A 13,177-nucleotide genomic window follows, 5' to 3' on the forward strand; every position below is an offset into this window, starting at 1 on the left:
TAAATATTTCCTTAATCTATTAAACATCCCCAGCTCAACTCCTCTTCACTTCCCCAAAATAGCAAGCCTCACAAGACAAGCCAAAATTGCTCATTAGTGTCTTAAATTGGGCTATTTATTATCTTGGAATGACTTCCCCTTTACCCTCTGCTCTTTGCCCCCAACGAACAGTGTGTGCCTAGCATTTTCATTACGGCACATCTGGGAAACAGACCTTAGTGAACACAAATAAATAATTTTCACTTGTTGGGACATATCCAGCAGGTTGGGGGGGGCGGTGCTGGTGGGGGGAGAAAGTACAGTTAAATCCAAAGTGATCCCTCCTTAACAGACTTTGAATCAGCCCACTATCAAGCAGAAAGCCTAACATGTTCACTTCACTCCTGGATAATTCCCTCTGACAAGAAATCCTTCCTCTGCTCTTCACAGCTATCCCAGGGAGGAGGAGTTTGAAACCTGACCCAAGTCCTGAGCTCCTCCAAGGGATTGGATCCTCCCTACACAGAGCAGGCATCCCTCCCTTGGCCAAACAGGCTGAGTTTGTCAAAGAACTTCAGCAGCTTCACCAGTGATTGGAGGAGCAGGAAACCCCAACCCTCCCCTCTTGCACCTGACGAGTGGGTATTTACAGCACTTCTGGAAGGCTTCTCTCCACTGTATAATTTTGCCGCATGGGCTAAGCAGAGGAAACAATGTTATAGAGGACCAATGTGCTAGCAGTGTGTCGGTCAGCTGCTGCTGCACAGAAGCCGGGGACCGTTATTCTGTAGCTAAAGGAGATCAGGAAGGAGGAGGAAGCAGCAGCCCTGCATTCAAAATGCCACGATCCTTTTTGGTCAAGAAGCATTTCAACTCTTCCAAAAAGCCCAACTACAGTGAACTGGATACTCACACAGGTAACAGCCCAGACTGAGATCTGCTTGAAAGATGCTCCTCTCCCCCTTCCCTGAATTGCTGCTGAAAGTGGGACTTGCCTGTGAGTTTTCACACACCAGTGCAAACTTTTGAACCAACTTTTGTTTGGCTTCTTGCAGTGATTTCTCTAGGAGAAACACCCTCTGGTGTCAGCCAAGTGTGAGCTTCTGAATGTTGCTTAGGTGCTGAAAAGTAGTGTGCAAATAAATGTGCTTATAAATGTGCAAATATGATATGTGGAAGAATAATGTGGATTATTTTTTTTAAACTGGCTGCAGAGATTTGGGCAGGAAGGCTGTGATTTTGACCAGACCTCCCAGTTTATGGCTCAGTGCCTGTATAAAAGTTATGTTTCCAAAGCTAGGGTGTTGCGTTAATTGAATCCTCTGTACTTTAATTAAGAGTATGCTAATTTCTTTTTTTATTTCAGCCTTCCAGACTCTCTGAGTACTAGTTATGATGTTGTTGCAGAAGGAAAATCTCTTGTCACCCTAGTGATTCTCCTCTCTCTCTTTTTTTCCCCCTCCAGTGATCATTTCCCCATACCTCTATGAGAGTTACCCAATGCCTATAATTCCACAGCCAGAGATCCTGAGCTCAGTCGCTTACAACCCCATCACAGTGTGGACTACAACTGGGCTGCTGCCTTCCCCCTTACCTAGTGACCTCTCGCCTCTCTCTGGATATCCATCGTCTTTGGGAAGAGTCAGCCCACCTCCTCATTCTGACACTTCATCCAAGGATCACAGTGGCTCAGAGAGTCCCATTAGCGATGAAGAAGAAAGAATCCAGGCCAAGCTTTCAGATCCCCATGCGTCTGAGGCAGAGAAATTTCAGTGTAGTTTATGCAACAAAACCTATTCAACTTTCTCTGGACTGGCCAAACATAAGCAGTTGCACTGTGATGCCCAGTCTAGGAAATCTTTCAGCTGCAAATACTGTGACAAGGAATATGTGAGCCTGGGAGCTCTGAAGATGCACATCAGGACCCACACGCTACCTTGTGTTTGCAAGATCTGTGGCAAAGCTTTCTCTAGACCCTGGTTACTTCAAGGACATATTCGAACCCATACTGGTAAGAGGGAAAAGTGGATTGTACAGACTGTGTATTGCCACAGTTCCTTTTCAGTTTTCCACTGCGCTTTATGGCAATTTCATATTCTTCCATTACCGCTATGCACCTCACTATTAGTTTGCTCTTTTTCAATGTTCTGCTGACTTTGTTTTTCTTTTAGTTGTATCTTGTACAAGTGGGCCAGATTACATTGTGGGGGTAATGCTGGCTTCACTGAAGATAAAGTTTGCTTGAGGAAACTGTCACAAACTAAGGATCCATCTGGCTGTAGGAATTCCTTGCTCCAACATGCTATTGAGAGGAATGTAGTAGTGAGATGGGAGGAGGGATCAAGTGGAAGGAAAAAGGAAGCACACAGAAATACCAGGTTTCCAGTCAAGTGTTGTGCTCAGGCAGTGCATACAGTAAACCCCTTTAGTCAGCATGTAACACAGAATCCACTTTACAATCTGATCGAACGGGCATTATTTAAATTAATTCCTTTGAATTTAATGAGGCTTCCCTTCAAAGAACATGACTATGATCGTCAGTCTACTAGAACTAACATCTTAATCCTAAATATTAAAAAGCCTGCTCATATATATAATATAAAGTCCCAATGAAATCAGTGGCATTTACTTTTAAAACAAATGTGTCCCAAGTTTTCAGCCTTAATCAGAAGACCCATTTATACTGCAATTAAAATCCAAGTAAATGGCCAGCTCAGCCTAGTTTAGAACTGAAGCCTAAAGCTGCAGTCTTACTCATGGTAAGACAGACCACACTTTGCACAGATGTAAGTTCCATTGAGATCTGATTGTCTTTTATGGTCAGTCTGGCTGCAATCCTGTGTATGCTTATTTGAGAGGACGTGCAGCTGAACAGAGTCAGATAAAAGCATATTGCCAGATAAGATCTGACTACGTATCTATTGAATTCAGTAGAACTTACAATCCGACCCAATCCACTTAAAAAAAACACACAACCTAATATGTACATCTAATATGAAAATAATCCAATATAGCTCACAGGCTGCAGAAGTTTGTGCATTCATAGCAGCCTTTTCCTGATCCTGTTGTTGGTGCAACTGCTGCCTGTCTCAAAGATACCCTGTCCCAGGCCTTGCTGTCACTAGCCCGGCCCCTGTTCCCTCCAAAAATCAGGGTGCAATGCTGAAGCATTCACATCTGATGGGAGCTCTGCCATGCACATCAGTGGCATGTAAGCGGCAGTCTTGGGCAGCAATTGTAGGCGTTGCACAGGATACAGTAAATGAACAGAGGGAACACATGGAAATATGGGGTGGAGCCCAACCTACAGGCTCTGGCTGCACCTGCCGAAACAGAAAGTGTCAGCAGCTTGTCATTCAATGCACCATGATTCCTGCAAACTCTTGAGGAATGAAGTAATGAATAGAAGCTTTAGTAATATTTCAAAAACCAATTGCTCTTTCCAGAGACTTTTTTTCTTCTTCGGAGCAAATACTTTGCCCTCTCATACATAAAGGTCTTTCTTTTGTAAATGATTAAACTCCTTATTTATCTTTTTTTTTTTCCTTCCAGGAGAAAAGCCTTTTTCATGCCCTCATTGCAACAGAGCATTTGCGGACAGGTCCAACTTGAGGGCCCACCTGCAGACCCATTCAGATGTGAAGAAATACCAGTGCAAAAATTGCTCCAAGACATTCTCTCGAATGTCTCTTCTGCACAAACATGAGGAATCTGGCTGCTGTGTAGCCCACTGAGTCGACCTGGGCTCCGTGCATTTCTCCACTCGTTCCTGCCCCCCACCCCAGGCATTTTATCTCCTACTTGCCAACTCCCTTGGAAGGTGCAAGAAAACATCAAATGTTCTTGTTTAATTGCTTAATCGTGACATTGGGTCATACGAAGGAAAACATCGACAAACGTAGGAAGAAGCAAATGCCAAATGGATGCAGAATTGTCTTCTTTTTGCACGGTTACAATTCACATTCCTGCCAAAAAAATAAAATTACCCAAAGAAACACTGCATTATTGAAAACAATCTAATACCAAGAGTGCTTGCCAGATGCCAAATATCACAGGTGCCTTCAGAGTATTTCAAATCAAGTCAGTAAGTGTCTCATAGGACAGGTGGTTCAATAGTTTTTTTTAAATTTTCTTTTTAGTCTAGCATGTCTCTTTAACAGTGACTTGAGATGTCTTCATACTGCATCTTTCAAAGAGGGAAAACAAAAAGAATGTACGTCCAAGTGTTTGCCATGTTTTTAAGACTATGTGCTGTTTTAAACTATCATTGCAGACATTCCTGGTTGCATGCTTGATTCATAATTTCCTTTTCTCTCTCCCTTTAATTGTTTTTTTTTTTAAATGGGAATAAGTGCAAAAGTGAGGGTTGATGGGAGTCTGACAATGGATTTTTAAGAAAAAAAACATATTTTTTTCCTAAATGCACAAAGGAAATGCAATACCGTGACCAATACCCTCCAAGTGCCTTTTTTTAAAACGGATAACTTTGTTTATGCGGACATAATGTTCATAGTTTTATTTTTATATGACTGAATGTGCCCAGAAAGAAAAATGAAATATTATCTATAGCAATGTCTATAGATATCTTGAAGAAAAGTGTGAAACAAAATGTCTTATATTGTTTTCTAGAAATAATTTTTTTGTACAATAAACATTTTGGAGTAATCCCTGTGTAATTTGGTCTACATTAGTTCACAGGTTGGATTAAGAGACACACCTGTCCTGCCTGCACATATATGCATACAGTACATGCAAGACTTATGCTGACTGTCAGTGGGAAAGCTTGGGGGGGGGGGGTGGATGGGGGCTCTTCTTTGTCCAGGCAGGTGGTCCCCTAACCAAAGCTATGGGTTTTAGCCTGTTGGATAAGGACAGTGTGGCTAGAGAATTGTCTAAAAAGTGAAAATCTCCTCTCTGAAGTTAAACAGATCTGGACCAGCCCAGTAACTGGAGACTGTCTTGTTAAAACTCATGCCTGCTTCTCTGGGCTCCTTGAAGGCATTATACAAATGATCTACAATATATCCTGAAAGCCCTTATTCAAAACTAATTTTCAGTAGGAGTACTTAGGAAGAAGCAGCTTATGACTTTTATGTTAAGAAAAACTGTAATGTGGCCCTTAGTTTTTTGTGTTATAAATGGCATAGTGGGAGGGGGGCACAAGATGGCATGAAACCATGGAGGGGTAGTGGGGCTTTAGTTCTTTCTTTCCATGGCAGTTTTCTCTTGATTGCACCCCATCATATATTATTTTATGGAGAAGGGGGGAATCAACTGAAAACCAAGCAAGTGGGGTTTTTTTTGCCAATAAAAATAGCACATGGGGGCACAATTGGGTGGTAACTGGATGGAGACAAAGAGCTAAAACCGAACCCTTCCCTGCCATGGTTGCATGCTGTTTCAGGCCCCCTCTCTAATTACACTATTTAGAAAAACTAAACAAAAAACAAAGGGCTACTTTATGTGTTTCTCATAGCATGTAATGTAGCACTAAGATACCATGTGAGCCGAAGGCGGAGTGGAAACAGGGACTCCAGCTCAATGTTAGGAACACACAACAAGTAGCCGATAGCCACATCAAGCCAGTTCAAGCAGTTTATATGGGCATGATGTGGATTCAAATTATGATACATCATGGTGTGGATATAAATGCACATCCATCACATTAATACTCCATTAATTTTGTGGTATGAGTGTGTGAGAGAGAGCTTGTTTCTGCCCTTGGATCCCCCTTGCTGGATCAAGGGCAGTGACAATGAAACTGTCTTGCATATGAATTGTTGTGATATTAGTAAATGATAATTCTGCAGTCCCTTTTTTATTATATATGCCCAGATTTTTCATGTTATGCTTTACAATCAATAGGTGAAATTATTAAGCCCAGTGTGATCACTTTAAGAAACCACAGCTTGCTAGGGACCCTGATGAAAGGAGCAAGATTTTGCAACTCTGGGTGCCTGAGCTATGTCTGAATGAGACTGCAGTGGATGCCTTGTGGTTTGGCAACCTACTTAGTTGATTCGCAGGTGCTGCTGTAACTATGACTTGTTACTTCACTAGACAGCTACACATAGCTCTAGGATTGATGAGTTGGAACCAAATGCAGCGTTCCTTAGAAAGTCTATTGAAACACTATTGTGTTGTATTTTAAGCCTTTATATTCTTGTAATGAGAAACATAGGGCCCAATCCTATCCAGCTTTCCAGTGTCGATACAGCCATATTAATGGGGCATTGCACTGCATCCTGAGGTGGAAGGGACAGTCATGGAAGCCTCCTCAAGGTAAGGAAACATTTGTTGCCTTACCGAACATAAGAACAGCCCCACTGGATCAGGCCATAGGCCCAGCTAGTCCAGCTTCCTGTATCTCACAGCGGCCCACCGAATGCCCCAGGGAGCACACCAGATAACAAGAGACCTCATCCTGGTGCCCTCCCTTGCATCTGGCATTCTGATATAGCCCATTCCTAAAATCAGGAGGTTGCACATACACATCATGGCTTGTAACCTTTAATGGATTTTTCCTCCAGAAACTTGTCCAATCCCCTTTTAAAGGCATCCAGGCCAGATGCTGTCACCACATCCTGTGGCAAGGAGTTCCACAGACTGACCACACGCTGAGTAAAGAAATATTTTATTTTGTCTGTCCTAACTCTCCCAACACTCAATTTTAGTGGATGTCCCCTGGTTCTGGTGTTATGTGAGAGTGTAAAGAGCATCAATGCGGCTGCATCAGTGCTGGAAAGTTAAATAGGATTGGGCCCTTAGGTTGCAAGCCCATACTCACCTGGGAGTACGTACTGTTGAACTCAGTGGAGCTTGCTTCTGAGTAGACATGCATAGGTTTACGCTATTAATAGCCTAAAAGTAACCTGCAAATCACCATGTATATAATTATTTTCTAGATGTATGATGTGATTTTGCTGTTTAAATAATATTACTTGGGGTATGAACTAGCCAAAGTTTCCACATTTCTATTTATTCCAATGGGAAAAATGACACCTAAGTCATTTAAATAGGTAAGATCTAAAAGTTGTTAACTTTGGTTAGGTTAGTCCTTTTGCAGATAGCATTTTTCATAACATTTTTTGTTACGCATTGTTCCAGAGATCCTTACAACAGAAAAGGTTGGCCCCTTATTATGTGTTCTATATATATGAGTTGAGCCTGGAAGATAGTAGATTGCCTAAGGCCATACAATCAGTTCAACACTGAGAATTTCAGCCAAGGGTTACCTATCCTATAGTTCTAAGCCACTATATTGCAAGTTAAACTGGGGAGGGGGGATAAATACGAGAAGAATTAACAGCCCTATCCTAACCCCATTTGTACCTATTGTTGAGTATATAGAGATTTTGGCCCGACAGCTGCTGTGTGAAACTGACAATGAGCACATGCCACAGGGACATGTGGCATATACAATCAGCGCATACCCCTTGCCAAGGTTCTGACAGTCCCACAGTGCCAGTGGTAGCTGTTACAAAGGTCTAGAGAGTAGCAAGATTCCTTGTACACGGGTACTTGGAGCCCTGAGAAAAGTATGGAATTTGGCCCTAATTCAAAAAGCTTGGCAGAGACACTCAGTCACAAGCTTCCGTCAACAAATTATCTTTCTTTTCAGACATCAGTGACTAGACTGAGTTTTCCAGGTTTTGTCTTTATTGTTGTGGCTCAGTGAAGGCAAATGCTGATCAGAAGTGTGAAATAACACTTCAGTGTCCTCTGTATTCCATTGCATAGATTTGAGTCAGGGCCACAGCATCTGCTCCACAGTGCGAAGAGTGAAACCACAGGTCAGCACAGAAAGCAGATGAGAGACCAAGCACAAGCATCTGGCTTAATCAATAAGATGTCATTTCATTACCATCGTGTTGCTGATCACATGGTTCTTATAACAGAACACTACAACAGAAGATCTTGGCATCTCACCTGCCATGATGTTAGAAGGTATGTAGAAAAAACCCAGAACATTATTTTTCATCCACAGCATGCAGGGAACAAGAATTTCACTGGATGTGCACTGCAAGACCATTCTGCAGCATATATTTCATCCACGAAGGTTCCATTGTTAAAGGAAGTGATCCATAACCACTTTAAGATTTAGAACTGCACAGAACTCTTCATCTGAAAGAATGTAACAGTAATCAACTCTGAGCTATTATGGGAGTATGGGAGCAAGGCTGGCTGCAACCAGCATTGTATTTGACTACTTTTTAGGTAACCCATGAGATGGCAGTGCTGGGGGTAAGTTGCACCTGGGCCCAGGGTCAAAAAGGGGGTATGGGAACCAAAGGAGGGGAGCTGGAAATTTCCCTAGATAGCAGGAAATGTCTGCATATATTGTATGAAGACTAGCATTCACATTTTGTGGAAGCCTACACAGTTTTATACGTCATAATTTAGACACAAAAGGGGCCCATAAGAAACTCCCCCCCCCCCCCAACAGGCCCAGAAGTAACTTTGTACCCTTCTGATAAAATTCCTCTCGGAAGCCCTGTTGCCAAGATATCTTACTAAATGCTTTTGAGATGATGATGATGATGATGATGAAGACGATGATTAACAACAGTAGCAACATACGGTTATGCCTTGTTATTCACTGGGGTTCTGTTCTAGAACCCCAGTGGATAAAAAAAAAATCTGTGGATACGAAATCAGTTGAAAAATAGCTTTAAAGATACACTTTCAGGTTTCTTGTTCCTCCATTGTCACCCCAGAATGCATTGGTATATACAGCATTCAGCCACTAGATGGGGTGAATAATGGAATCTAGCGCAGTGCTTCTCAGCATTTGTCCTCCATCGTACCACTTCACATGGTCTACCTATTCGAAGTACCTCCAGAAGTAACTGGTGATGAAATCATTACCAGTTACTTCTGGGTTGGGAGGCTAGATGCAATGCGACCAACACCAATAAGCGGCTCAGAGTGGACAGGAGAGCTTTTTCGAGTGTGGAAAAACATACTTTGGAACTCTGCCCGCCAAGCCGAGTCACCTACCGCTGGTTGTTGTGTCATGGTCTCGCCTCAGGGCGGCATGTGTCCAGGGGACCCATGAGTAGCACCAGACCCTGTTTCAAGTACCAATGATGGTATCCATACCACTAATTGAGAAACACTAATCTAGTGGAATGAATTATAATTATTTAACAGTGCAAAGGTAGGACATTGGATTTTGCTGTTTTTTTCCTTGTTACAAGGTATCAGTGGTGAGTTAAATCGATGGATACCAAATCAGTGGATACCGAGGTTCCACCTGTACATACATTGTTGGTTGATTTAAAAATCCAGTGTGGAGCTTGGAACACTGGGACATCATCAGAAAGCTACCCTGCTAGTCACTTGGAAGTTCTGTTTGTATCAGCTTTCCCTTTCACAGCAGTAACCTGTGTGAAAGTTTAAGCTTTGATGGATGTTCAGTGCAACATTGTCTGTTTTGGATACATTTTGGTTTGCTTCAAGTTTACTTGTCTCTGCAAAGGGAATTTCCAGTTTCAGCTTGCATGGATTCCAATTTTCTCATACCGCATCAAAACAGGAATCACTGAACTCAGTAAGGGGAGGAATTCAGTCTCATTTGGGAAATGTAAAACAGTCCAGTGCAATGAAACTAAAATGGACAACATAGTCCTGAAAATATGGCATGGTGTGCATACATTTTTGGTTCCTTGTGTTTGCCAGATGCACTGCGCATGTGGGTGCTTCTGCACCTGCATCAAAGGGAGAGGGAGAAGCCCTATGAGATTACATCCATATGTGGGCACTTTACCCCCATGAGGGCAGCTGAGATTCTCAGCATGGAACTTCAATGGAGTTGTTGGGCTGCTACTTCCACTAACGGTGGTGCTGGGGGCAGTTTCTGTCACACAGGGACAGGTCTCTGTATCAGACAGTGCTGAAGGCAATCAATGATTATGCCAGAGCCAGGCATGAGGTCTAGTCTGGGCATGCAGAATATAAGATTGATATTTTTACCTGGGTGACTCATCACAACAAGGCAAGTGGAAGTGGTCACAAATAGAAGAGATAACACAGTGTGTCACTAGTGAACAGGTGCTACTAGACTGCACACATGGTATTGGTCAATGTTGTAACACCAGAAATGACTGAAAGGAAAGAAGTACATTTAACTGAAAGTGTACCAATGGCTTCAGCAAGTGAATGAGGTTGCACCTCAGAAAAGAAGTGAAGATCAAAAATCCAGGGTTAACACCAGTTAAACCTGGTGAAAATGTTTCATTGCAAAGTCTGTTAATCAGAGACTGAAAGAAAAACCCACCCAATGAATTCTCCAATTGGCTCTCTCTGTCTCTCGCACTCTCTCACTCTCTCTCCCCCTCCCCCTCCCAGTACAAGATACGAGTATATGTCACCAGATACCTCCTGTTTTAGCTACTGTTAGTACATCATTCCAGCTTTGTGATGATAAATCTGGAAGTTGGGAAATGTTGCATTGCAGGGGAAGCAAATTCCCATCTGTCTCCATTCCTGAGGGATATTCTGACCACCAAACACCATGTCTCCATCACTCTGGGAATGGAGCAATGAACTTGCGTTTGGCTTTTCTGATCTCAGGACCGGGCCTTAAAGTATGAGCCAGCTCTGTTTTTATCATTTTTCCAGTGCAGTAAGAAAGAGGAATAGGGTGTGTCGTAGACAGAAGACTGTGACATGACTTTGTGGTGGAAGAATAATTCACTAAATGATGAAAGCAGAAGCGATGGATTTAATCCATCTGCAGTTTTCTTTTCCTCCTGACTGCTATTTGTGAGGATACCGGCCTTGCGTCATAACACCTCTGCAATAACTCAGAGAGACTGCTGTGACCTTTGCTGCTTCAGTCAGGCTGATTAGCTGCAGATTTCTCACTTCTAATCTCAGCTGACAAGTCACCCCCTATGATTCTGCATTCTTATTTTTATTTTTTTAATGGCATTTGTAGAAGGATCTTTTGGATTTCCTATTTCTCCAAAATGCTATCCCCCAGTGGCATAGCTAGAGGGGGTGCAAAGCACTAGGTTTTGCATGAGCCTCATCATTCCATGCAGGTGGCCCCTCCCCCTTCCCTTTGGTGCCATTCCAGGTGATGCGAGTTAAACGGAGGCCTCCCTGCATGGTGAGTCCCCCTGCAAAACTTAGTGTTTTGCACCCCCTCTAGTTACGCCAGTGCTTTTCCCTACTACCATAGTAAAAATCCATTCAGAAATTCTACAGGAGGTGCAATCTTTGCTGCCATCACTCTTCAAACATATCTCCATTCAGACTCATAGCAATGCAAGAGCTACCATGGCCCACAGCCTGGAAGGATTTCCAGACTGCAAATCATCCTTGCATAATGCCCTTTAATTCATTGCATATCCTTGCCTGCCAATACAGAACAAGATGATAGGGAATGTTCTCTGATGCCTTCCCTCACCCCAAATAATAATAAAAAAAAAAATCAGGTGCTTTTGGAGTGGGCTTGAAAATGTACATGAAACATGGTCCATCCCATCAACTTTATTTAGGTAGTTCTAATTAGAGAAGCTGCCGTCCTTGTTTGCTTTATTCTTCAACATTATCAAAAGCTATGTACAGTAATTATGGCAGCCAGGGTCACTGAATTCCACAGATCAGCTGACAAATAAATTTGAATGGCTAAGGAATCTTTTCCATTTTAATGGGTGCGAAGCATATATGATGGTATTTTTACCTCCAGGATTCAAAGCGCCGCGTCTTAAATGCACTGGAGGAACCAAAGTGATTATCTATCTCTAGGCAATTCCTCCAATTGCTGATACTGCTTTTGACTGAGGTTCAAGCAATTGGTGTGAACCAATCATACCAGCTTCCAGAGTGATTCCAGAATCCAGCACAGATTATTTGAAGATCACAGCTGGACTCTGTAGGAACATGGATATGCTGCAAGGAGGGTATGCCACATTATCTAAGCAGTCCATTTGTGGCAAATGGTTGTGGATGTTCCTTGTGTAGAATGTCTACTGGGACATTAACTGCAGTATTAGGTGGTGTTTGGGGGAAGCACCATGCCTTGGAGTGATGCACAAAGCAGTGATTCATTAGGTGCATCACTTGCAAGTAATTGGGAAAGCTTTACCTGTTGAATTTCTGCCTGGTTCGTATCCCTCCACAGCCCTCCCCAGCTGAAGGACCAATGCAAAGTGAGGGTGCATGGGGACTCATTTGAAAAGTGGTAAGGGAGCATCAGAAAGGCTCAATGACTTCCAAAAGATTCAAAGGAAATGAAAGGAACTTAGCAAACATCCTATTAACTACTTGGACCTCTTCTTGCCAGAAAGAAAAATCCAGTCTCCCAAGCCTTCATCCCAGAGCTACTACCAAAGCATCACAACACCTAAAATAAAGAAGAATCCAGAGACTCCCACCTTCATCCTCCTCCACTGTTCTCATTCTGGATGTGTCTAGTTCCTGGAGCCTCATTGCATCTCTGGAAGCTTCTCTGTGGGTCCCTACTAGACAGGCAGCACCCGCAGCCAAACAGGGGCCTCTAGTAGCATCTCTTGTGGTTCCAGCAGGAGGACGGGTTGTTTGCCAAGAAAAATGACACCAGTGGACACCATTACCAGACTTCAACCACATGCCACAGGGCTGTTGGTGGTCTTGGGTGACTGACCGAGAGTTTCAGCATTTGCTTCCTTTGGCACACTCTCCTGCTCAGAAGTGTTGGCTGTGAATGTAGAAACAGTCACTGAAGATATCTGCAAATGTTAATTGCAGCTCTGGTTCTAGCCCTTACCCTTGGAGCCTTAAACTGGATGTTGTTCTTGCAGAACGTTTACACCTGACAGCTCATCTCCTCCTGACCCATTTTTCACTCCTGTTTCCAACAATGAATAATTCAAGAACACCCAGAGTTTTGCAGGGCCTGGTTTTGCAATTGATAGCAAACGGTTCCCAGGTAAAGTTACGCTGCCTTTCATTACAAAACAGCCACATTTGAATTGAGAACTCTGCAGTTATTCGAAGGGTGACATTCTTGTGCATCTTGACATGCCTATCCGACCACCCTCCTTGGCATATGCAAACAGGGTGGCTTGGTTTGGCTGTAAGCTTTTACTGGAAGAACCCTAACTTTTCTGAAGTTCTGGTGCTCAAAATTAAGGGTTTCAGCCATGGAACTGTCATATTGGAGCTGAAACTTTTAGAGAAGAAGTGACAGAGCACTAAATGCTGGATA

General features: G+C 42.9%; 1 protein-coding gene across 1 annotated transcript; it reads left to right on the forward strand.

Moving 5' to 3' along the window:
- The first annotated feature begins 687 nt into the window (after positions 1-687).
- Positions 688-4,574, forward strand: SNAI2 (snail family transcriptional repressor 2). Its single transcript, XM_066624985.1, has 3 exons — positions 688-896; positions 1,445-1,990; positions 3,532-4,574. Exons 1-3 carry the CDS (start codon positions 818-820, stop codon positions 3,711-3,713), a joined length of 807 nt encoding a protein of 268 aa, XP_066481082.1. The 5' UTR covers positions 688-817; the 3' UTR covers positions 3,714-4,574.
- Positions 4,575-13,177: the final 8,603 nt, after the last annotated feature.

The sequence above is a fragment of the Tiliqua scincoides genome, chromosome 4, assembly GCF_035046505.1.
Source record: "Tiliqua scincoides isolate rTilSci1 chromosome 4, rTilSci1.hap2, whole genome shotgun sequence".
In the NCBI taxonomy this organism is placed as follows: domain Eukaryota; kingdom Metazoa; phylum Chordata; class Lepidosauria; order Squamata; family Scincidae; genus Tiliqua; species Tiliqua scincoides.